The sequence below is a fragment of the Balaenoptera acutorostrata genome, chromosome 9 (genome assembly GCF_949987535.1).
Source record: "Balaenoptera acutorostrata chromosome 9, mBalAcu1.1, whole genome shotgun sequence".
NCBI classification, from domain to species: Eukaryota; Metazoa; Chordata; class Mammalia; order Artiodactyla; family Balaenopteridae; genus Balaenoptera; species Balaenoptera acutorostrata.
In genome coordinates this window covers 49979498-50005628 of record NC_080072.1, presented here as the reverse complement: position 1 = coordinate 50005628, position 26131 = coordinate 49979498, and the positions used below count along the sequence as shown (strand labels likewise).

The following is a 26131-nucleotide window of genomic DNA, read 5'->3' as shown; positions in this document are numbered from 1 at the left end:
GTGTCTAGGCCTCTGTGGACCTTTGAAGACACTTGGTCAGAAACCTCATATCTATAAGGTATGAGAGGAAGGCTGGTCATTCCTTTCCAGGGCACCCTTTCCATTTCCCTGAACTCTTAATTAGCTAAAGACTATGTTTGAGCCTGTTTACTGGCAATACTTACAAGGTAAAATTTTTATTTTGCCTAGCTATTAACTGACTTTTATAAAGGTCAACCCCATCACAAACAATTCATGGCACACACCATACTCCTAATCTTGGAAAATATCATTCCGCAATTCTGGCATATCTTACTAAGGACCCTCTAAATCTTGAAGCGTTGAGTGAGTAGCAGTGGGACAAGAACGAAGTGATCTGAGCTTGAAGCTCAGCTTCGCTATCTTTTAGTTGCCATAAATTTGGGGATGATAATCTCTTCCTTATAGTGTTGTGGTGATGAGTGAGGTGACATTTATAATTTGCTTATGATAGTAATGAGTACAGAAGAGGTTGGTTAAAACAAACAAAACTCTGGCTCCTATCTTGTTTGATCTAGATTTAAAACTCCCTTCCCGGAAGACAGTCCCTGATTTACTAGTCTGAGTTCTTCCTCTGGGGCTCAGTCCTAGACTCCTCCTCCTTCTACTGTTTTCTCTCCTTCTCTCTGCAGTCTCATTCTCCCCGCCCCGCATAGTATCAAGTACCATCTACCCGTTACCGGCACAAATTTTACAAGCCTGGCCCCATACACCTCTAAGCTCTCAGACACTCACGTCCAATTTGACAATGCTTCTTGGATGTCACAAAGTATCTCATATGTAACAAGCCAAAACTGGACTCATGGTCTTTTGCAAGATTTTCTACCGCGATGCAAAACTGAATAAATGAGTGAATGAGCGAATCAGCAAGTCAGTAAAAACCATGTTAAACCATGTTATATACAAGACCATATCTTTTCAAAATTACTTCACTGGTTTTTGATTCCAAGAAAATGGGGGAGGAGGGTGGGTGGCGGTGAGAAGGTAAAAAAATTTTGGCCATTTCTCCTAGATGGGGATGGAGGAAGCCACAGAAGTTTGACAAGGCCTTTTCCCACCTACCCTAAGCGTGGCCGTCGGTTCCTGGCCCTAGGGTTGACTCACGTCTATGAAGCGGGCGCGGCCTGGGAAAGGGGCGGGACGGGCAGAGGCCCCACCCCGTCTACTTTACAAACTTGGGCCGCGGGGGCTTCTGGGGGCTTCCACGGCTGGTGTGCTTGCGCGGGAGCGCGCCGGCCGGCGTCTTGGCATTTAGTAGATACTGAGCCGGCGCTGGTGTGTAAGGGACGGGTGTGGCCCGCGCTGCTTAGTTGTGGCGTGATTACTAACGCAAGCTCCCTCCCCGGGCTGGGAGGACGACTTCTGCGGCTCCTCTGAACTGGCTCCTGGGTGTGACTGAACCCATCCCTGGCTAGGAGCGGTGTTTGCAGGTATCACGCGGGTCAGCGGGCGGTCAGGACGCGGGTGCGTGGAATTGGGAATCCTGCTTGAGTGCGTCCACGCGGTCTCCTCGGCTTGTTCGCTGTTACCTGGATTCCAACTCTGCTCTGCAGTCTCTGCGGGAGAAGCTGGAGGAGGGCGCGAGCTGACAGAGATGGAGGCGTGGGCTGTGGTAGGAAGTTAGTGCGTGAGAGAGGAGAGGTAAAGAGGGCTGGGGTGGGAAACAGGACGGTTAGGTTCCAGATCCAGGTCTGCTGTCTCCTCTTCCATTCTGTGATGGGGGCAGTCTCCAGGCGTTTAATCTGCTAAATATATCTTGCTCAGCTGGTTTTGGAATGACGGATATGGATTCCCGATCCAGTGTGACTGGATCAATCGACTGGAAAAAAAAAATGGAGAAAAGTTCATTCCAACTTGCCGTGCTGTCCCACTCATTCCTGGCCACTCCCTAAAACCTCTTTATTTCAGATGCTCATTTGCACACTGCTTTATGCTCCTTTTTACAAGCTAATCTCGGAAGGCGAAAGATTCTCCTTACCTCAGGCTACTGCTCTGCCTATGACCTATTTGATTAAAACAACTCTTTTTCACAGGTACTACCTTTTCCCCATAATTAGTGCCTGTTCAAGTTCCTTGACGCTGTAAAATCCTATGAACTTGTGTCAGCTGGTTATTTGATCTAACTCTCCAGATTCCTGTCACCTGCGCCTTACTGAGCCCTTCCTTCCATTGGTATTGGCTCAGCGTCTTAAATCTTCATTCTGAGTCCTACCATCATCCTTAAAGGTGTCTGTTTAGTACTTTAGAGTTTAAACTTTAACAGTTCTTGACTTTGTTTATTCCATTGGTGGTCACTTACAGACCACTTAAGCTATTCTCAGTCACAGTCATACCTTGGACCATTTATCACCCAGACTGTTCCTCTTTTGAAATCTTAAGTGCTAAGATATCATCCTGAACATCTCTAACCTGTCTTCCTAGCTCTATAATTATTTATACTGAGTAATTTATTAATTTTTAACCTATAAACTCCTAGTATATTTTGTTGCTTTTTCTCACTTTGAGTTGAACGTTTAATTCATCTCATTCTTGGTTAATTATATATATAAGGCTTTGCTATTGCCTAACAGTAGAACTCGAGCTGTTAGATTTTGAAGTGCAGTGTTTTTAGTGTTTTTAATTTGAGTTGTTTTTTAGAAGCAAAAGTTAAATTTCAAAGTAGTTGAGATTTTTTTCTATTTCTACTTGATGTTAAGATCTCGTTTTCATTCTGGTAATTGGTTTGTACCACTTTTATTTACTTTTTATTTATTGAGGTTTTTGGTAGCTTAATAAATAGCAGCTTATGTAAGCATTCTCATAAGTGCTTGAATAGAAACTACATTCTATATGGTTTCATATATCAGGCTAAGCATGTTTTTCATGTCCTCTATACTATCAATTTTAGCTTACTTGTTAAGGACTGAGAAAGTTGCCTTAGTCTCCCATTTCTGTTGTGTTATTGTTGCTTGCATCTCTTGTTTTCTGAGGGTTTTGCTATAAATATATTTCACTGTGTTATTTGATATACTTAGTAGCAGTCATATTTCATTATGAGTTGTACCTTCAGTCATTTAAAGTTTCCTCTTTGTCTAATTTTATTCATTTGTGCTTTTAATTCAATATACATCTTAATTCAGTGTATCCCTGCATGTTATTGTTGTTTACATTTGCTTGTTATTTTTTCTATCATTGCTTTAAGCTTTGGAGTTCTTTTGTTTTGGATGTCTCTTAATTTTTTACATAGTTGAGTTTAAATTTTTACCCAGTGCATTTATTGTTATAATGGATATTCTTGTTGTTAAATCTGCTTTTTTTTTTTTTTTAATGCTTACTTGGTTTTTTGTTTTGTTTTTAATATGTGATCTGTGAACTTATTTTTCTTCTTTCTCCCTGTATGTTAATTCTGAAAGTATCTGGGCCCATAGTTCATTGTTCTGCTGGAACTCAGTGAGTGATACCTCTTAAGCACTTTGGAACTTTCTTTTTTTTTTTTTTTGGTAATGAACGTGTACTTTCCTTAAGCTTTGGAGAAGGTTTGTGTTGGATCTCAGAATGTTCCCTCAGTTGTTCCACTTTGCCCTGTGTCCCCATGTAATGGGGATACTAATGAGTATATAAATGGTGTCAATACATTTCTACAAGACAGAAAGTGAAAATATGGTTTACAGAAGCAGTGTAGAAAAGGTCACAACTTAGAATATGCTAGGAGGTGGAAACCCATCTGCCTATGTGAATCTTAAGCTGTTTCAACAGAGTATGGCAGTGAGGGTTAAATAGAACATAGGAATCGAGTGAAGGGTTACCTGTGAAACACCTATTCCAGTCATCTCCCCAACCTCCCAGCCCTCTTCCCACCTACATAGAGAAGCAGTTTAGCTCCAGTGCCTTCCTCCCACAAAAAGTTCTTCCCTAAATAAATTGAATAAACCATCTGAGGAGAACGAAGGCTTTTAGGTTAGGTGTTGACATTTCATAGTAAAACCTTTTCACTCTGTTGTGTGGGGAGCCCACAACTTGACAGCCTGCTCCTCCACTCACCCTAAATCAAAGTCTGCCAATGTGTGAGTCTCACTGATATTCACATGGCTCTTGGTAAGTCTCCCATTCAGGGTAGACACCCATTAGGAAACCAATCTACTGATACAGAAGAAGTAGAAATTCATATGATGATCTGGAATAATCAACCTAACACTTGATTCTTAAATATGAGCAGAAAACTAGGGAATACCAGATGTCTAAAAACCAAGATAAATAGAAACCCTGACCACAGAATCAAAGGGAATTTAGGAAACAGAAAACTCAAATTAGAATCTTCAGAGAAATTAGAAACGATATTGTAACTGTACAAGCACAATGCTATGGAAAAAGAACCACTGGCCTAGAGGCTTATAATAAAAATGACTCCTGAATGGTAAATTGCATCTGGACTGGGAGAACTGTAAATCAGATAGAAAGCTGGATCTGAACTTCCCTGAGTGTAGTGACTCATAATCTGGCACACTCTTTGGGGAACCCTGAGAGCTGCACTCATAGAGTTGTGAGATATCAGCTCCTGTAGAAGGCTTTTGAGTCAAGATGCTTTCTGCCCAACCTACATGGTCCACATCTCCTTGCACTCGAGCTATACTCTGTGAGAACTGCCACTGAAGAAAAATTCCAGTTACTCACTCCTCTGTTAGCAAGCTTTGTTTTCTGTCCAATAGCCTTCTTAGTAACCTAGGTGCCAAATATGAGCTGTGGTAGTCCTGCAAGGTTTAAATGTTTTGTTGAGCCTAAGACCTCCCTGATTGATGGGCATTGCAGACTGGCTCATAGCGAATCCTAACAAATTAAAACTTTTGATTGTTATAGTCCGGGAATGCACTTTTTGACCTATCCATGTTCATTATCTGTAGGTCATATTTATGTCTTTTTTTCAGTCTCTTGGGTGCCTGAATATTGGCTCTGCGTCTGAAGCTCCTGAAACTTTTCTCACTGCATATATATGTATATAGTACACAAGTGCTTAGCCCAAGCATGAGAATTATTGGAATCTTCTGATAAGACAAATTTGAACTGCAGTGGGAGCTCTGTGTAGGAAGATGCAGCCTTTGAACAAGTTGATGGCTATCTCAAAACCTCAAAACCTGGCTCCTCATGAACAAAGTGAGGTCCTGAGAGCAGATGTGTCTTGGCAGCAGGAATCTATCCCAGTCGTGGAGACAGATGACTGTGAAGCCTCTCGTCTAAAGTTCAGACATTTCCAGTATTTGGAAGTGTCTGGGCCTCATGAAGCCCTGAGCCAACTCTGGGAGCTCTGTCTTCAGTGGCTGAGACCAGAAATTCACACAAAGAAGCAGATCCTAGAGCTATTGGTACTGGAACAATTCCTGACAATTCTCCCTGAAGAAGTCAGGACTTGGGTGAATTTACAACATCCAAAGAACAGCAAGGAAGTGGTGAGCCTCATAGAGGATGTGATTGGTATGCTTAAGGATGAAGGTGAGAATATAGAAAATTGGAGGTAGAATAGTTGACCCTTCCCATATGAAGAAAAATAATCTTTTAAAAAAATTTTTTTATGGATGCATAGTTGATGTACAGTATTTATATGTTATAGGTATATAACAGTGATTCATAATTTTTAAAGGTTATTCTCCATTTATAGTCATAAAATATTGGCTATATTCCCTGTGTTGTACCATATATCCTTATAGCTTATTTTATACATAATATTTTATACCTCTTAATCCTCTTTCCCTATATTGTCCCTCCCCCCTTCCCTCTTCCCACTAGTAACCACTAGTTTGTTCTCTATATCTGTGAATCTGTTTATTTTTTGTTATATTCACTAGTTCTATTTTTTTGATTCCACATGTAAGTGATATCATAGAGTATTTGTCTTCCTCTATCTGACTTATTTCACTTAGCATAAGAACTTTTTCTGAAGCTAGAAGGTGTCAAGGGCCAGATCCTGAAGAACTTTACTATATTAGGAAGGCTGAACTGAGATCTCACAGATTGAGTAGGGGAGTAAAATAATTTGATTTACCTTTCAAAAATACTGTGTTGGCTTCAGTGTAGAGCAGGGATCAGCAAACTATGACCACAGGCCAAATATTTTTGGAAATAAAGTTTTATTGGAACACAGCCACACCCCATTCATTTACATTTTGTCTACAGCTGCTTTCATACTATGACTAGACTTGATTAGTTATAGCAGAGACTGTATTGCCTGCAAAGCCTAAATAAAATATTTACAATCTGGATCTTTACAGAAAAAGTTTATCAACTTCTGCAGTAAAGGATAGCCCTGAGAGCTCTGAAAATAGGAAAACCAGTTAGGAAGTATTGTAGTAGATCAGGTGTTAGAGAATGAGGAAGCATTTGGGAAAACAGAGGAGTTTGAACCTAAAGGGTTTACATATTAGGTGTGAATGGGATAAATGTTCTGGCTTGCATGAATGGAGCGTAAGTAACAGTTTTTGTTGGTGAGGAGATTGATATATTAATTATGTGGCATGTTGGATTTGAGGTCTTTGTGGGACAACCACAGTGAATAATCTAATATATAGTTAAAAATATGGCTTTAGTGTTCAGAAGTATAGCAATTTCTGTTGCTGCTGTAACACATTACCATAAACTTTGTTGCTTAAAACAATATGAATGTATAGTCCTACAGGTTTGTAGATCAGTGGGTCTCTCTGGGCTAAAATCAAGAAAGAAAAATATGGAAATGTATAGGTATGAACAGAAGTAGGAAAAATACAAATCCTTAGGAAGAACCAGTATTTAAGAGCTGGCATAGATCTAACTACCAATTATAGAAAATAGAGAATAGAGGAACATGTTAAACTATACCATGGGAATGCCATTACTAAAATTCAATCTGGGGGAAACTGCAAGACAATCCAGTTTCTAAAAATAATTGTAAGGGAGTAGGGAGGGGCTATGGAAGAGGGATTTAGAGATTAAAAGAAACATAAAAGATGTGTAATTGGTCATGTGAATGTGTGAACCTTATAAGACATGAGGCAATTGACTGGATATTTGACTAGGCATTATTGATTAGAGACAGTGATGATACTGGTATTGGGATTATATTTAGTCCTTATCCAAAAAGGAAATAAAATGAAGTACTGAGCAAAATAAGAAAACTCAGGGAAGCAAGCTAGAAAGGAGTAATCTAGAAAGCAAAGAACCAGGAAAGATTGGTATCTTGAGCTAAGAAAAAAGAAATCTTCAAGAAGGGAGTGTTCAACAATGTTGCAACAAAAAGGTCCTGTTAAGATGAGTATTGAAAATAATTTATTGAAATTGTTGATTAGATCAGTGGTCCAACATGGGTCTCCCTGGGCTAAAATCAAGGCATCAACAGGAATTCATTTCTTTCTGGGCCTCATGCTCCCTTTCCCCCATCTTCAAAGCTGGCAATGGTGAGCCAAGCCCTTTTCACACTGCCATCTCTCTGACACTCCATTCTATTGTCATGGTGTGTGCTGGCATACATGCACATGCTCACACTCACTCTTTCACTCTCTCTGTCTCACTGACCACAGCTGGGAAAAGTTCTCCACTTTTCAAGATGAATGTAATTTGATTGAGACCACCCAGATAATCCAGGATGATTTTTTTTTTTAATTTTTAATTTTTGGCTGCATCGGGTCTTTGTTGCTGCACACGGCCTTTCTCTAGTTGCAGCGAGCAGGGACTACTCTTCGTTGTGGTGCTCGGGCTTCTCATTGCGGTGGCTTCTCTTGTTGCAGAGCACAGACTCTAGGTGTGTGGCTGCAGTAGTTGCAGCACGTGGGCTGAGTAGTTGTGGCTCACGGGCCCTGGAGTGCACGGGCTTCAGTAGCTGTGGCGCGCAGGCTTAAGTTGCTCTGCGGCATGTGGGATCTTCCCAGACCAGGGATCAAACCCGTGTCCCCTGCATTGGCAGGTGGATTCTCAACCACTGCACCACCAGGGAAGTCCCCAGGATGATTTCTTCATCTCAAGGATCTTTAACTTTAATATTGCTGAGTCCCTTTTTTTTTTGGCCGTGCCATGAGGCTTGTGGGGTCTTAGTTCCCCAACCAGAGATTGAACCCTGGCCCTGGCAGTGAAAGTGCTGAGTCCTAACCACTGGACCTCCAGGGAATTCCCTTGCTGAGTCCCTTTTGCCATGTATCCAAGGATTACGGCATGGACATTTCAGGGGGCTACTCTGCCTATCACATGGGTCAAAAAAATATGAAGTATGAGGTGGGAATGTGATAATCATTATAGACTATTCTTGAGAAGTTTGGGAAGAAAATGAGAGGTTTCAGGGTAATACAGGACCGAGAAAGGCTTTTGCTTTCTTTTAACGTGTCATGGATCCCTGAAGAACCCACTTAAAGGGTTTGCCCATATTTTACCTACCTTAGACCTCTCAGGGCTGAAATGGCTACCTGGCTAGCATTTGTCAGAAACATTTAATGAAAAATGTATTAGCCACTGCTACCTGGGACAGCAAATAAACAGTTGGGACAAACATAGACTAAACAAAAAGATGGGAGGAAAGGTGCTTTAGAGAGTAAGGGATTTGAAAGCTTCTACATATTCTTAGAGATCTAGAAGGCTGGGTACATGTTCAGAAAGACCTGAGAATTCCCTGATTCTCACCTCTGGCTGGTCTTCAGGCTCTGCTCGAGCAGGAAATGAAGACTAAGGCAGGGGTGAAAACTATCTGGCTAAGTATTGAAGACATTTCCTGATGCAGACAGCCCATCTGCAAAGGCTAGGAAATGATTTTTGTTTTTCTGGTTTCAGGCATTTAAGGAAATCTCTGGAATCGCTAGCTAACCACCAAGTTAAGGAAACAGACTTAAGTGGGCACACACAACAAAGAATATAGACTTTATAAATTCCAAAAAAGGTTGAAAACATCAACATTGATAAAACTTTAGCTACAATGACCAAGCAAAAAAGAGAGAAGACCAAAATAATTAAAATCAGGAATAAAGGTAGGGATATTACTACTGACCTTGCATAAATCAAAAAGATTATAAGAGAATGCTGTGAAAACTTAGATGAAATAGAAAAATTCCCAAAACTGCCAAAACTGACTCAACTCATCTGTAACAACTAAAGAGGCTGAATCAGTAATTTTTAAAATTTCAACAAAGTAAACCCAAGGACAACATGGCTTCACTGATGAATTCTACCAAACATTAAAACAATAATTAACACCAAACTTTCTCAGACTCTTCTAAAAAATAGAAAAGGCAGGAATACTTACAACCTATTCTATGTTGGGAGTTTTAATCTGATGCCAAAGCCAGAGAGAGGCATTACAAGAAAAGAAAACTAGTGAACCAAACCCAGCAGCATATTAAGAGGATTATACACCATGACCATTAGGGATTTATCCCAGAAATACAAGGATGGTTCAAATGTGAAAATCAACATTATACACCATACCAATACAATGAAGGGAAAAATCACATGATCATCTCAGTTGATGCAGAAAAAGCATTTGACAAATTTGTATATGAATGTTCATAGCAGCATTATTCATAATAACCAAACAAATGGAAGCAATCCAAAAGTTCATCAACTGATGAATGGATAAACAAATTGATATTCATACAGTGGAGTATTATTCAGCCATTAAGAGGAACAAAGAACTGACACATGCTACAACATGGATGAACCTTCAAAATATGCTACTTTAAAGAAGTCAGACAAAAAAGGTCACATACCATATGACTGAATTTACATGGAATGCCCAGAATAGGCAAATCCAAAGAGACAGCATAGAGGGAAGGGGAATGGGAGGTGACTCCTTAAGGGGTATGGGGTTACTTTTGGGGGTAATGAGTATGTTCTGGAATTAGATAGTGGTGACGGTTGCACAACACTATGAATATACTAAAACCCATGAATTGTGTACTTTAGAATGGTTAATATGGTGAATTTTTTGTTATGTGAATTTTACCTCAGTTTTTTAAAAAGGTAAGGTAAAAGAGATTACTGCATCAAGCTAAGATTGGATGTTAGATATAAAGGATCAGTGTTCAAGGAATTTGAAGTCTGAAAAGAGTAAATCTGCAAGTGATTTACCATAAAATCCAAGCTGCGTAGAAAAGAAAGTGACTTCACAAGAGGGATGATAGACTGGGAGAAAATTAAAGAAGCAATGTACTATGGTGGAACCTTGATGAAAGGATAGGAAAGTTGAAAGGATAGGAAAATATAGTTAGGGATTGATTCATTCAAGTTTGTTCTCAGAGTAGAACAATCCTAAGTATATAAGGACCCCAGTATGAAAAAGGAAGTAGCTTGATTGCTGATGGTTGTTAGAAATAAGGTTGTCAAGGGTCTTCAGGCTGGGTTGTTGAAAAGATTATGATTTGGTGTGGAAAGCAACGGTTAGCTAAGTAAAGTTTTTACTGACCTAGTACAATTACTTATTTAATGCCTGTCATTCACAACAGACTATAGGCTCCCTGAGGGCAGGCATTTGTGTGCCTCACACATGGGAGGTACTCAATAAATACGGTCTGAATAAATGAATTTGCAATAGCTTAGTGTATTACAACATCAAGAAGGCCCTAGCTAAATGGCATGAACCACTATGAAAAAATTTTTGTATGAGCGTAGAAAAATCTTTATGAGGAAATGGGAATGGAGAAGTATGAATATATCAAAACAACTACCAAGACCATAGTATTGGAGGATGAGAAGAGGTGGCTTTGATGGTGGCCAAGATCCATTTTAGATTAGAAGGGAGAAAGAATATTTTATAAAGAGCTAGGGAATGTATAGGAATTTTTCTTTGAATGGCATGAGAGTTTCAGACAACACAACTGTAAAGGTTCAGGAAGGAAGTCAGCAGGAAAGAAGAGTTACGGGAAGGAAACAATACTCAGAGCAATAAAAAAGGGATGGCTGATTGAAGGCTTTTTTATCTTTTCAAGATATCTTGCATATTTCCAAGAATGACAAGAATAAGAAACAATGTGATATTCTACTATGTATAAAATAGATAACTAATGAGAACCTACTGTATAGCACAGGGAACTCTACTCAGTGCTCTGTGGTGACCTAAATGGGAAGGAAATCCAAAAAAGAGGGGATATATGTATATGTATAGCTGATTCACTTTGCTGTACAGCAGAAACTAACACAACATTGTAAAGTAACTGTACTCCAATAAAAATTAATTTAAAAATTAAAAAAATCATATTAGAAGAAAATGTGGTATTGACTGTTCTAGGGGTTATGGGACTGAGGAAACTGAGGTTTCACAAAGTGTTATAGGCCTGAGTAAAGTTAACAGACTGTAATCTTGTGGCAGTATTCAAATGGCATGTTGCTGAGAAATTTGAGTTTTTTTTTCAAATCCTGCCTTTATTTATAAAACGTAAATATTTCCTGCATTGTTTCTATTTTTTCTTATTTCACCCTGAATCAATGAAAACTTCTTCACAGACCAGTATTGGCCCATAGTCTGGCATTTGAGGATTAGTGGTGTAATTAATGAATCTTGGAGAAACATTAGGGAGTAGCCCTTGGGTATACGTCTCACCAAAGGGCTGGAGAAGAGAATTGGTTGCTGCTCAGATCTTTATGTCCTGGAAGACTCAGTAGTCCAAGGTGACCAGACTGCCTAAGTCTGTGTGTAGTATACACAGAGCGACTTAGAGGAAAAGAATCCTTGAGTAGATTAATCCCCAATGTCTTTGAGAAAGTGATTGGTTGGGTAAAATATTCTTAGCTCCCAGTAAATTACAGCCTGTGGTGGCTAAGCCTTAGTTAGAATTTAGTTTTGACAAGATCAAAGTTTTTTTTTTTGGATCTGCTATAACCACAGGTGAGGCATCAAAATATTATTTTGGCCTTCTCTCTGATCAAGTAGTTCTTGACCCCTCGTAGAATATGCAAATCACTTTTAGAGTTTTTTAAAAATATAAGATCTGGGCCCCACTCCTGGAGATTCTGGTTGCTGGTAGAGCCTGACATCATTAAATTTCAAACTTCTGAAGTAGCATGTTAAAAGTACTATAATTATTAAAAGTTTCTCCAAGGAAAAACTTGTCTCCCTAATGTTTTCCTTCATCTTCCTCAGGTATAACCTGCAAGGATTCTGCCCTACTCCAGAAGGGGAGCATCAAGAAAGAAAAAATGGAAGCTGACTCACTAACAGGCAAATCCCAGGTAAATTAGGATTCCACTCTATTGTAACGCTCTGCTTTTTCTTTTTAGGTCTGTGAACTTTTGCCAAACATAGTTCCATCTAAGAACATGACTATTTTAGTTGATGATACGCTGGACGTTGGATCTATTTTAGTTGATGATACACTTTTTGGAAAATATTTAATTTTTGTATATTCTCTGTGCATCTATGCCCTTGAGATTGTAGATGATAATTGAAGGTATAGACATAGGGCCTACCCAGGGAATGTTTAGAATTAAAAGTGAAGGAAGCCAAGGGCAGAATCCTGAGCAATATCATTTAATAGGCAGGAGCAGAAGAAACCTCAAAGGATACTGAAATGAAAGGACCAAAGTGGTAGAGGAAAACCAGGAAAATATGATGTCACTGTGAAAGCAAAGAATGACCATATTTCAAGGAGAAATCCTTTAAAAGTTCAGAAAAGTGCAGCCTGAGTAGTGTCTATTCTCTTAACATCATGGAGATACAAGCATGCATGGGAATAGAAGCCAGGTTGCAGAGGGTTGAGGAAAGAGGAAAAGTGAGGAAGTAGGCAAAACACATGTAGACAACTTATTCACAAAGACTGGCTCTGAGGTAGAGGAAGGATTTGTGTGTTTCAGTGTGATTGAAGGTAACTATAAGGACAAGGTTGAGAATGCTGGACAGAAAAGTGCAACAGCTGACGGGATGAAGGCCCTTATAACCAGTATTTATGCAGTGCCTAACATTTCTAAGGGCTGGGAATATGACAGTAAATGAAACAAAATGCCTGCCTCTGTGGAGATTACATAATACTAGAAGTAGACAAACACAAGCAAATAAGATAATTGCAGATGGTAATAATTGTTAGGGAGAAAATAAAGAAACAGACTGATTAGGAAGATGGCTACTCTGTTGGGTAATCAGAAAAGGCCTATCTGACAAAGTGACATTGGGGTCTGAGACCTGAAGGATGAGGCATTAGCCAACAGTGTTTCTCAGTTAGAGATGCTCCCTGTTCTGCTAGGAGAGCCTACATTTTCATTATAAATTTCCCTCAAATCTGCCTTAAACTTTTCCTATTCTGAACTCTTTCTGTGTAAATTATTTGTACTCTATAGTAATTTTTTGTTCCACAATTATTCCAACCGGTTTTTCTCCTCAGTTAAAATGTAAGCTAATCTAGAGTTAGGACAGCCCTTCATTTTCCTTTCCCAGCCCTCAAAGAGTACCAAGTTGATAGGCCCCTAAGGTAACTTGATTTTTATCACTTAGAACTCCAAACATTGTCCTATCAATTTTTTTTTGTATATTCTCGCCACCTACCCTGTTCTTTCCAAATTCATTTCTCCTCTAGTAATATTTTTGAGACCTTTGATTAAAAAGGAACTTAATGTTTTAGGAACCAGTGACATTCAAAGATGTGGTTGTGGAATTCAGCGAGGAAGAGTGGGGGCAACTGGACCCTGCTGTAAAGAACCTGTACAGGGATGTGATGCTGGAGAACTATAGGAACCTGAATTCATTGCCTAAAGGTGGCGTCTGCGTATTTACCTAATCTGCCCTTTAGTAGTCTCTTCATCTACTGTTCAAAACTACTGTTGAAGTGGTTGAGGGCATTTGGGTTTCAGTTTAGGTTTCCTAATAACTTCTGGGCACAATAGCAGATTTTCTTGCTGTATGTGACTGAAAGTCCTTTCTGATGTAGAGCTAGAAATACACAGGTCCACTGGCCTTATCTTTTAGCAGCTCTTAGACTACTACTTTGGGATGGGATTCTCTTCCCTATAAAAATGTCTGAAATGTGTTTGTTTGTTTGCCTTTTCCCCATGTACAGAGCATCTACTTTCCAAACCAGTTGAGACCTCCAGGTTGGAGAGTAAGGAAAAAAGTTGGATAATGGAGCAAGAAATTCTAAGAACAACTGTTTTTGGTAAGCAACAGGTAGATCTGAGGCATTTGTAAGAAGCTTCTGTTCATTAAATACACAGATAATGTACAACCCAGGGTTTGAGTTGTTGGTTGGGAGGTGACAGCAAACCAGCTAAACTTTGAAGAAGAAAAGTCATTGCTTTTTGTTCACAGATTCCTTTTCTTATATGGACAGGCAAAAATGTGGTGTGGGTTAGGAACACAGACTCTTTTTTTTTTTTTTAATTGAAGTATAGTTGGTTTACAATGTTGTGTTAGTTTCTGGTTACAACAAAGTGATTCAGTTATGCATATATATATATATATATATAAAAGTGTGTGTGTGTATATATATATATTCTTTTTCATATTCTTTTCCATTATGGCTTATTATAGGATATTGAATGTGGCTGCCTGTGCTATACAGTAGGCCCTTGTTATTTATCCATTCTATATATAATAGTTTGCATTTGCTAATCCCAAACTCCCAATCCATCCCTCCCCTCCTCCCTCCCCCTTGGCAACAACAAGTCTGTTCTCTATGTCTGTGAGTCTGTTTCTGTTTCGTAGATAAGTTCATTTGTGTCATGTTTTAGATTCCACATATAAGTGATACTATATGATATTTGTCTTTTTTTTTTTGATTTACTTAGTGTGATAATCTCTAGGTCCACCCATGTTGCTGCAACTGGCATTATTTCATTATTTTTAGAGCTGAGTAATATTCCATTGTATATATGTACCACATCTTTATCCGTTCACCCGTCAATGGACATTTAGGTTGTTTCCATGTCTTGGCTATTGTAAATAGTGCTGCCATGAACATTGGGGTGCATGTATCTTTTCGAATTATAGTTTTGTGTGGATATATGCCCAGGAGTGGGATTGCTGGATCATATGGCAACTCTATTTTTAGTTTTTTAAGGAACCTCCATACTGTTCTCCATAGTGGCTGCACCAGTTTACATTCCCACCAACAGTGTAGGAGGAGGAACACAGACTCTTAACACAGGCAGAGTTGCCTGGGGCAGCCTCCCTGCCAAGTTTCCTCTTCTGTATCGTAACAGTGTTTACCTCCACATTACTGTGAGGATTAAATGAGTTGATATGTGTAGCACACTTAGAACAGCCTCTGGCATGTGGTGTTATATAAGCAAATGTTAGCCAACCTAACATTAAATCATATTCTCTCTTTTAAAGAAAAGGAACTGCTTTATACTAGGGTGACTCCAGTAATCTTCCATTTTTCCTTCTTTTACTATAAGACCTCCTTAACTTGTGCCTTTCTACCTTCATTGTAATCTCTATATTCTTATTAACATTTTGTTTGTGAGAGATTAGAAATTGTTGTGTGCTTAATATAAATTTTAGTAAGTAAAGTATGAAGAGGAATATAACTCACCCTGTTACCTCACTACCCAGAGCTATGCAGTATTAACATCGTGGTTTGTTTTCTTAGGCCATTTTCTTTGTGATGATGTGTGCCTGTGGCTTGTAAATATTTTTCTCCAAAACTGGGATCATCGAGAATGTGTCATTATGTGTTCTGCTCTTCTCACCTCATGTGATATCATGAACAAATACCCATTTAATTAGTCTATGAAAATGTGGTTTCTTATTCGCATATGACAGCCCCTGACATGCATGTATAATAATTAACCATTCCCCACCCCAACTGTTGGACATTTAGTTTGTTGCCAGGTTTTCAGGCATATCTGATTCCTTTCACAGGATTCCTTCTTAGAAGAGAAACTTCATCTCAAAGAGTATAACTATATTAACTGTCTTGTTACATTAGGTTATATTGTCTACAAAAGAACTATGTTGTCTACTACCAACTCATACTCACTAATAATGAGAGTGTTACTATCACTAGTAAGTTATTATCTATCTTACTATCACTAGTAAGAGTGTGAGTGAGATGAGATGAGAGTGTTACTATCACTAGTAAGTTAGTTATTATACCTCTGTTATCACCCGAGCAAACACTGGGTATTATTTACCTGAAATCTTAATTTGTTAGGCAACTGACTCCATTTCTTCTTTCATAAGGTAAATCCTCTCCCTGATTATCCTTTCAGCCCCATTTCTCCCTGCTTTTTTTAACTTATATTTTCACCATTTCTGCCTCATTCTCCCATTAGCTTTTTAACATTTTCAGGTCATTATTAATTTTTTAACTTTCTCTCTCAACCCTACACCCTTTTCTAATACTCTGTTTCTTACCTCTTTATAGCCAGACTTCTCCGGGTGTTTTATACTTGCTTTTCTCTTTTCCTCACCTTTTATTCCTCAACCCGTTCCTGTTGAGCTCTTACCCGAAATACTAATCTTAAACAGTTCTTGTTCAAGTCACTCATGACTTTATTGGAGCAAGCTCCAGGGGACACTTTTTAATTCCTTATCTCATTTGACTTCTCAACAGCAAGTGACACTGTTAACTGCTGCTCGTTCTGAAAACACGCCTAGGTTCCTGTAATACTCCTGAGTTTCTTCTTCTCTTTCTGGCTAGTCTGTCTCTGTCTACTGCAGACCTGTCCTTCTGTACCTATCTAATACATTTCAGTTTGTCAACATTTGATCTCATCCTGTCTTCTCTTTTGACTCTGTATTTTCTTCCATCTACAACTGCAGCTTCAATTATCACACATTTACAGCAGCTTACAAGTTCATATCCCCAGCTCAGGCTTCAGCTCTGAAATAAAATTTATATACACATGACATTTCTCTTGGATGTCTCAAAGATGCCTTAAATTTCATAAAACCCAAGTGATTTTTTTCCTTTCCAGTATTCTTCCATTGTTCCCTAGCTGGATGAGCTGCCATCCATCCAGTTATACAAGTATAGTTTAAGTATTATCCTTGACAGCCTCTTCTCCTTCACCTATCTAATACTTGTTTTTTATCCTAAATATCTCTCTATTTTTTTTTATAAATTTATTTATTTATTTATTTATTTATTTATATTTTGGCTGCATTGGGTCTTTGTTGCTGCGTGCGGGCTTTCTCTAGTGGCAGCGAGCAGGGGCTACTCTTCGTTGCAGTGCGCGGGCTTCTCATTGCGGTGGCTTCTCTTGTTGTGGAGCAGGGGCTCTAGGGCGCACGGGCTTCAGCAGTTGTGGCACGTGGGCTCAGTGGCTCATGGGCTCTAGAGCGCAGGCTCAGTAGTTGTGGCGCACGGGCTTAGTTGCTCCGTAGCATGTGGGATCTTCCCGGACCAGGGCTCGGACCCGTGTCCCCTGCATTGGCAGGCGGATTCCCAACCACTGAGCCACCAGGGAAGTCCCGATCCTAAATATCTATTAAATGAATCTACTTCTCTATCTGCAGTGCCACTACTGTTGTCCATGTCCTGTCATCTCTCACCTGAACTATCACCATAGCCTCTTGTCTTAATACAAGATCTTGGCTTCCCTCTTAGCTCTGTCTCCCCTCCACAACTCCAGTGTTTGAACCACACTGCAGTCATGGAGATCATGGTTTATCATGTACTTGCTGAAACCTCTGTACTGAATTCAGTTTTGCTTACTTCACAACACACTTGTCCCTACCTACTTCTCCAACCTCATCTCACAGTACATCCTTTTTGCACTCCAGCCACACTGATCTACTCTCAGTCAGCCAGCATCAAATATGTATTAGCATCTACTGTGCCCTGTGCCCTCTGATAGGTGTTGGGGTTCAGTAGAGAAAAAACACTTCCATAGGGAACATATTTCTGTTGTCCCTTGAGTGTGGCTTGCCCTCTCCCATCACAGGACCTCTGTGCATGTTGTTTCTTTACTTAATGCTCTTCCTCCTGTCTTTGCCTAGTTGACTCCTATTCCTTCAGATCTCAAATAGGTCCGTATCTCCTCAGGGAAGCCTTTCTTGACTAGGTTAGTTTTTTCTATTATATACTCCCATAGCACTATATTCTTTTCCTCTTACCATTTATCACAAATACACTCTACATGTGTCTCTGTGAGTCTTTGTCTCACCCTAGGCTTTGTGTTCCTTGAGGGAAGGCAACGTGTCTCTTTCTGCCTACATTTATATCTCTGCCTTTTGCACATATGTAGGAACCAAAGAAACAGATAGGTGGATAGATACTGGATTATGAGAAAAGTAAAAATTATTTGTTTTGGTCATCTGTGATTCAGTAAATGGTTCTTTTATGTCCGTTATCAAGATTCTAGAGGTTTTTAATTAGTATATTACAAGCTTATGTTAAATTCTTACTATTGACCATATTTGTGGCAAATGAGATGTGTCTGAAGACATTTTTAAAAATTATTTTATTCATGGAGCCTGCCAAACATATTTTTTATGTTAACATGTATCTCCCCCATTGTTTTATATCTGTTAATTTTATACATAAGAATTTTTCCATCCCAAAACTAAGGTACATTTTTTCATTTTATTCTAGCTCCATCTACTTCATTATTTAAATATAATATACCGTAATCAATCTGGAATTTACTTCAGTAAATGTCATTTATTTTCCCAGTTAATGGATTTTGGTGGATTAATGTTGGCCACAAAGTCTTTGTCACTCCCTCCATTGAAGTATAGATGTTGTTTTCCCTCCCCTTGACTCTGAGCTGGCACTAGATTCTTTGATCAATAAAATGTAGCAGAAGTGACACTGCCAGTTCCAGGTCTAGCCTGTAATAGGACTTGCAGCTTCCGCTTCTTTCTCCTGGAATTCAGCAGCCACTAGTTCTAGTACCCTGATATCACTATGCTTATGAGAAGCCCAACTTGGCCACATGGAACATGTATACACACACACAAATACACACATGCATCATGTATTTTTTTTAAGATTTCCACATTTTTTAAAATTGAAGTATAGTTGATTTACAATGTCATGTTAGTTTCAGGTGTACAGTGGAATATATATATATATATATATATTTATATTTTCTTTTTCAGATTCTTTTCCCTTAATGGTTATTACAAAATACTGAGTACAGTTCCCTGTGCTATACAGTAGGTCCTTGTTGGTTATCTATTTTATATATAGTAGTGTGTATATATTAATCTCAAACTCCTAATTTATCCCTCCCCCCTTCCCCTTTGGTAACCATAAGTTTGTTTTCTATGTCAGTAGGTCTATTTCTATTTTGTATTTAAGTTCATTTGTATCATTTTTTTTTATATTCCACATATGGGTGACATCATGATATTTGTCCTTTTCTTTCTGACTCATTTCATTTAGTATGATAATCTCTAGGTCCATCCATGTTGCTGCAAATGGCATTATTTCATTCTTTTTTATGGCTGAGTAATATTCCATTGTATATATGTACCACATCTTTTTTATCCATTCCTCTGTTGATGGACGCTTAGTTTGCTTCCACGTCTTGGCTATTGTAAATAGTGCTGCAGTGAACATTGAGGTGCATGTATCTTTTTGAATTATGGTTTTGTGTGGATATATGCCCAGGAGTGGGATTGAAGGATCTTATGGTAGTTCTATTTTTAGTTTTTTAAGGAAACCTCCATACTGTTCTCCATAGTGGCTGTACCAATTTACATTCCCACCAACAATGTAGGATGGTTCCTTTTTCTCCACACCCTCTCCAGCATTTATTGTTTATAGACTTTTTGATGATGGCCATTCTGACCAGTGTTAAGGTGATACCTCATTGTAGTTTTGATTTGCATTTCTCTAATAATTAAGGATGTTGAGCATCTTTTCATGTGCCTTTTGGGCATCTGTATGTCTTCTTTGGAGAAACGTCTATTTAGATCTTCTGCCCATTTTTTGATTGGGTTGTTTGTTCTTTTGATATTGAGATATATGAGCTGTCTGTATATTTTGAAAATTAATCCCTTATCAGTTGCATCATTTGCAAATATTTTTTCCCATTCTGTAGGTTGTCTTTTTGTTTTGTTTATGGTTTCCTTTGCTGTGTAAAAGCTTTTAAGTTTAATTAGGTCCCATTTATTTATTTTTGTTTTTATTTCCATTACTCTAGGAGATGGATCCAAAAAGATATTGCTGCATTTTATGTCAGAGTGTTCTGCCTATGTTTTTATAGGAGTTTTATAGTATCTGGTTTTACATTTAGGTTTTTAATCCATTTTGAGTTTATTTTTGTATATGGGGTTAGAGAATGTTCTAATTTCATTCTTTTACATGTAGCCTGTCCATTTTTCCTGGCACCACTTATTGAAGAGACTGTCTTTTCTCCATTGTATATTCTTGCCTCCTTTATGGTAGATTAATTGAACATAGGTGTGTGTGTTTATTTCTGGGCTTTCTGTCCTGTTTCACTGATCTGTATTTGTTTTTGTGCCAGTACCATACTGTTGTGATCACTGTAGCTTTGTAGTATAGTCTGAAGTCAGGGAGCCTGGTTCCTCCAGCTCCATTTTTCTTTCTCAAGATTGCTTCGGCTATTCTCAAGATTGTCTTTTATGTTTCCATAGGAATTAAAAAAATTTTTGTTCTACTGTGAAAAATGCCATTTTCACAGTATGTATATAGTAGTGTGTATATATTAATCTCAAACTCCTAATTTATCCCTTCCCCCTTCTCCTTTGGTAACCATAAGTTTGTCTGTGTAATGCCAATTACACAAAATGTAATTTGATAGAGATTGCATTGAATCTGTAGATTGCCTTAGGTAGTATAGTCATTTTGGCAATATTGATTCTTCCAATCCAAGAACATGGTATATCCATCCATCTGTTTGTGTCATCTTTGATTTCTTTCATCAGCATCTTATAGTTTTCAGAGTACAGGTTTTTTGCCTCCTTAGGTAGGTTTACCCTTAGGTATTTTATTCTTTTTGATGTGATGGTAAATGGGATTGTTTCCTTAATTTCTCTTTCTGATCTTTTTTTGTTAGTGTATAGAAATGCAACAGATTTCTGTGTATTAATTTTGTATCCTGCAACTCTACTGAATTCATTGATGAGCTCTAGTAGTTTTCTGGTAGTGTCTTTAGGATTTTCTACACACATGTATATTTTTAAGGCTCACCAAATGTTTCAGATCTAGAATAAGAATCAATGATCCAAGTTTACTAGAGACAGTATAAGGTAAATTTGGATAGAAAATATAAAGCCAGATTTTGGAGAGTTTAACTAACTAGGTGATTTGAGAAGTCGGGGGAAATTGTTAGGCCAAAGAAAGGCAGAGGTGGTTTGGCATGGGCTGGTCTCCAGGAGAGAAGTAGGCAGAGACCCAGAATTAGGATTATAGGCTAAGGTTTAAAGTTTATTTTTGTTTTAGGTTAGAGACAGGAACAGTCTTATAGATAAAGCACAGTTTATGAGTTTGGAATTAGTGGTCAGGAATAAGCCAGTGATTTGAAATCTATTAGAGCAAAAAGAGAACAAATCATGGGTTAATATTATGTGTAAAGATAAACAATGGTATTAACACTAAAATCAACAGATTCTTAGGCCTATTACCATAATTATTTAATATTTACCTGAAGGTTTTAACTAATGAAAGAAAAATAAATGAAACAAATGAGAAAATTAATAGAAAAGAGAAAAAGCTATTTGTGTGATAACTTTCTACTTAGAAAATCCAAGAGACTCAGTATCAAAATGATTATATCTGTTTAGAATTTCGTTAAGGTGGCCAGATATAAAATAAAAACATTAGCAGCTTTTCTACATATTAGAACCAAGCAACTTGAAAATAACAAAATATATGAGAGTGATTTTAAAAATAGAAGTAAGGAAGTTGCATGAAAAATGAGTTGTACAAATATGAGGAGAACATAGATTTACTTAAGGAAATACAACTAGGAATTTTGCTATTTAATAAATACTACTAGAACAAAATTACGGTTTGGTCATCTATTATTTCTAACAAATTACCCTAAAACTTAGTGACTTAAAACAATTATTTTATTAATTCTCACAATTTCGTGAGTTGACTTAAGAATTCTTACATTCCATATGATGTTCGCTGAGGATGCAGTGTTCTGGGAGCTTGACTGGGATGGAATGGCCAAGATGACTTGGCCATTCCAACTATGATCACATAGTTGGAAGTTGGTGTTAGCTGTCACTGGGAACTTAGCTAGTCCTGTGGACCACAACACCTATACATGGCCTCTACTGAGGCAAAGACTTCTCACAGCATGGCAGCAAGGTTCTGAGAGGGAACATCCTGAGAGGAATTGAAAGCTGTGGGTCTTTTAAAGACTAGGCCCAGGGACTTCCCTGGTGGTGCAGTGGTTAAGAATCCACCTGCCAATGCAAGGGACACAGGTTCGATCCCTGATCCGGGAAGATCCCACATGCCGCGGAGCAACTAAGCCCTGCGCTTTAGAGCCCGCGAGCCACAACTACTGAAGCCCACGTGCCTAGAGCCCATGCTCCGCAACAAGAGAAGCCACCGCAATGAGAAGCCCATGCACCACAATGAAGAGTAGCCCCCGCTCACTGCAACTAGAGGAAGCACAGTGACAAAGACCTAACACAGCCAAAAATAAATAATTAAAAAAAATTTTTTTTTTAAAAATAAAGGCTAGGCCCAGAAATAGCGTAGTATCACTTCTATCACATTGTGTTGGCCAAGCAGTTGCAGGATCAGCCCAGATTCCAGGGGAAGAAAAATAGACTCCACTTCTCTATGAGGAGAGTATCAGAGAAAGTGCCATAATTCTGATCTGCTATAGTCTGTCCTCTGGCCACAAATTAACTTTATTTTTCTCCCTTGTTAATTACATTTACTCTCTCCTAAGATGTCATTTCATTATGGCATCAGTCTTGAAGTCCAGGAACTCATCCTCTAAATTAAGTCCAGGTTTGGAAGAGGTTCCTCTCTCTCTGAAAACCTGTGAGTTAAAGGGGCAAGTTATCTGCCCCCACACATCCAATATACACTGGTGAGGTAGAGACAGGAAAGCTACACTCGATATTTCCATTATATTCCTAGGCTTCATCCTAGGAGATTCTGATTTAATTGTCTAGTTTCCAGTGTGGGTATTTTACAGACAAATAATGATTTCTCGTAGAGATTAGACTAAAGAAGGCTGAATTGATATATACTTGACAGAGTTGGATGTATCAGTGAGAGCTGCTTTGAGGTAAAAGTCATTTCATAAAGTAAAGTAATAGTACCTAAGGACAGATTAGATATGAGAGATAAAGAGCAATGGTTATTCAAGTTCTCTTCATGAACTCTAGTGTAAATGTTAGAAGACCAGTGACTCACTGAACGAAAATGAGGACACTGAGGGAAGTTCTTTCCACATGGAAGATGATAGTCTCTCATTTGTTGAGTTTTGGAAGAGAGTAGGGATAGTCAAGTAGAGATGTTCTAGTGACTGTGTGAAACTGGAAAGCTGAAGGTCTTGCTTGGCTACCAATAAAGTATAGAAGATAAAATCGTTAGATATATCTGATGTTATGTGGAAAAGGAGAAAGAAGGGAAGTCAGTTAAATTTAATTTTTAAAAAAAATGCTAGAATATACAGTATACTGGGTATATTTATATAGAAACTAAATGAAAAAGGAATTTGAGAAGGAAAGTGGAACTTTATCAAATGAAATAGAGAAACTGAAGGCAGGTGAAAACAGAGGAACCCAACCTGAATCAGAATAGGTAAAGTTTTGAGTTCTAGGAAACACATAGAAGTGTCTGAGCACTGTTAGAATCAGGAGTGATTATTTTGAGCCCAGGATAAGACTGGTTTCCCTGCTATCATATATTACAGTTCTTTCTGCCTCTGTTAAATGCAGGGAATAATTGCTCTGTATGGAAAATAGGGGCACTGTGATTGCAAGTTTGCTTTTAGCTGTTAAGCTATGGGGCCTATAAATTTAGACATGTTCCTGAAGAAATGATTAAATTGGTATTTTTGAAGGGCTATTATGTGGAACAGCTTGGGGTAAAAGAGACAGGATGCTAGAGAAAGGAAGATTAGGTATAACTTTCACAAACTAGTTATGAACCAGTGATGGCTTGAACTGTGATATGCCATGCCATCCCAGTTCATATACTGATATTTTACCTAAGTTCTGTGTATTCTCCTTAGTATTCTTGAATAGCTCTCATATTTTGTGATCTCCTGATCCTTTTAAAAATATTTTTATCCCATTTATTTATTCTGTAATCCTTGTTTTCTAACCTTGCCTCACATTTCCATTCTGTATTTAAAGACCCATAAAATATGCATATACCCTTATATGGCTTAGCGTCCCTTTCTTAATTAAGCAGTTTCCCTTCTTCTAGTTCATGGAATTTTTTATTTACTTTTAGACAGAGAGATAATTTCAGAAAATCAGGATTTAGTTCCAAAGCAGAGAATTTCTGGAGAAGAATCATACCATGCAGTGATTATGACAAGACTGACTGAAAGTGGACATCCTCCTTTAGATGCCTGGAAAAGTGATGATTGGTTATATAGGAACCAGGAACACTGGGACATAAATTTGCCACAAGAAGCTTTCGTTCATAATGCAGTCTACACTGAGGAGGGAGACTTTGAATATAGTGAAAATAAGAAAAGTTTTGATGTTAAGTCAGTTAACTCAACTTTTGACACACAACAGGGAGTTCCTGTGAGAAAGGGTTCCCCAAAGTGTGATCAGCTTAAAACTAACTTCGAATTTAATTTAGACTCAGTAGGTAAGCAACATTCAGAATATAACGGATGTGGGAATGCCTTGAACTTGAGTACAGATACTCAGCACCCAAAAAGTCATGCCACAGTGGATTCCTATGAATGTTATCAATGTGGGAAGGCCTTCAGCCGCAGTTCATCTCTTGTTCGACATCAGATCATTCACACAGGAGAGAAACCCTATAAATGCAGTGAATGTGGAAGATTCTTCAACCGACGTACAAACCTTACTAAGCATCAAAAAATTCACACTGAAGCAAAGGCCTCCGAAGGCAATCAATATGTAAAACCCCTCAGTCAGCCTGAAGACAGTAATAAAAATCCAAGACTCTGTTCTGCAAATAATCCCTATGAATGTGTTAACTGTGGAAAATCCTTCACCCGGAGCTCCTCACTTATTCGACATCAAGTGATTCATACAGGAGAGAAACCATTCAAATGTAAGGAATGTGAGAAAACCTTCAACAGGAGTTCAAACCTGATTAAACATCAAAAACTTCATACTTGAGAGAAGTCCTATGACAGGAAGAATGTGGCATTATCTTCAGTCAGAACTCATTCAAAGTTCATGAATTTATTCTAGAAGGAATTCTGTGAATATAGTAGATGAAAGAAAATGTTTGTCAGAGATTATTCTTTTTTTTTTTTTTTAAACATCTTTATTGAAGTATAATTGCCTTACAATAGTGTGTTAGCTTCTGCTTTATAACAAAGTGAATCAGTTATACATATACAATATGTTCCCATTTCTCTTCCCTCTTGCATCTCCCTCCCTCCCACAGAGATTATTCTTTAATTGATATGACTGAATTAATATGGAGATAAATCTGTTATTGGATAGAAATCTGAGGGAGCTTTTCCAGGCTTCAAATGAACTCATAAGGGCTCAGAGTTAAACATATCAACATGATAGTGTTTGTCTGTCATTATTCCAATATCCATTGCCATCATCTTTCCCTAGTTCATAAATGGAACCTATGGAATACTTTTTTCACCTGATCTATTGATGAAGTAGATATTAGGGAGGTGCCAAGCAATACCCTTGGAGTTGACATCTAATAAAACTCAAACTTTCAGTCCTTATAAGAAGGTCACAAGAAACCAGGAACTCACAAGAATATATCCATAGAAGGACACTTCTAAGGACTGACTCTGAATTAATGGTGAAGACCACAGTGACAGCCAATTACTTCACACCTAGTAATATCCTTAGGTGTCCTGGTGCGGAGTGGGGACTGGAATTGGAAGAGGGTTTTCAACTGCAATGGTGGGTGGATGTGTTGTTAATCTACATGTATTCTCAATATCTGCATTTATTGAAGTACAGTTTGGGATCTAGGCTTGAGAGACATCCATAGCCTTGGGCTGTCATTTATCCCAAACATTAAATGGTGAACAGAGTGTCCTAATACTCTGTGTACCAGAACTGCCTCTGTTTTCTGTAAGCTACATCAGGATCCCAAAGGGTTCTTGAGACAAGATGTTTATCTTA

General features: G+C 38.3%; 1 protein-coding gene across 2 annotated transcripts in view; it reads left to right on the top strand.

Moving 5' to 3' along the window:
- Nucleotides 1-25147, top strand: part of ZNF215 (zinc finger protein 215) — a 246610-nt gene extending 221463 nt beyond the window's left edge. Inside the window, exons 1-6 of one of the 2 annotated variants that reach the window (XM_028164164.2) lie at nt 1246-1448; nt 4920-5481; nt 12077-12165; nt 13548-13680; nt 13983-14078; nt 24276-25147. In XM_028164164.2, coding sequence (XP_028019965.2) covers nt 5082-5481; nt 12077-12165; nt 13548-13680; nt 13983-14078; nt 24276-25147 — 1590 coding nt within the window. In that variant the 5' untranslated portion in view covers nt 1246-1448; nt 4920-5081. Of the gene's footprint in view, nt 1449-4919; nt 5482-12076; nt 12166-13547; nt 13681-13982; nt 14079-24275 lie in introns of those variants that run through there. The other variant, XM_057552079.1, reaches the window with a different exon arrangement.
- The last annotated feature ends 984 nt before the right edge of the window (nt 25148-26131 follow it).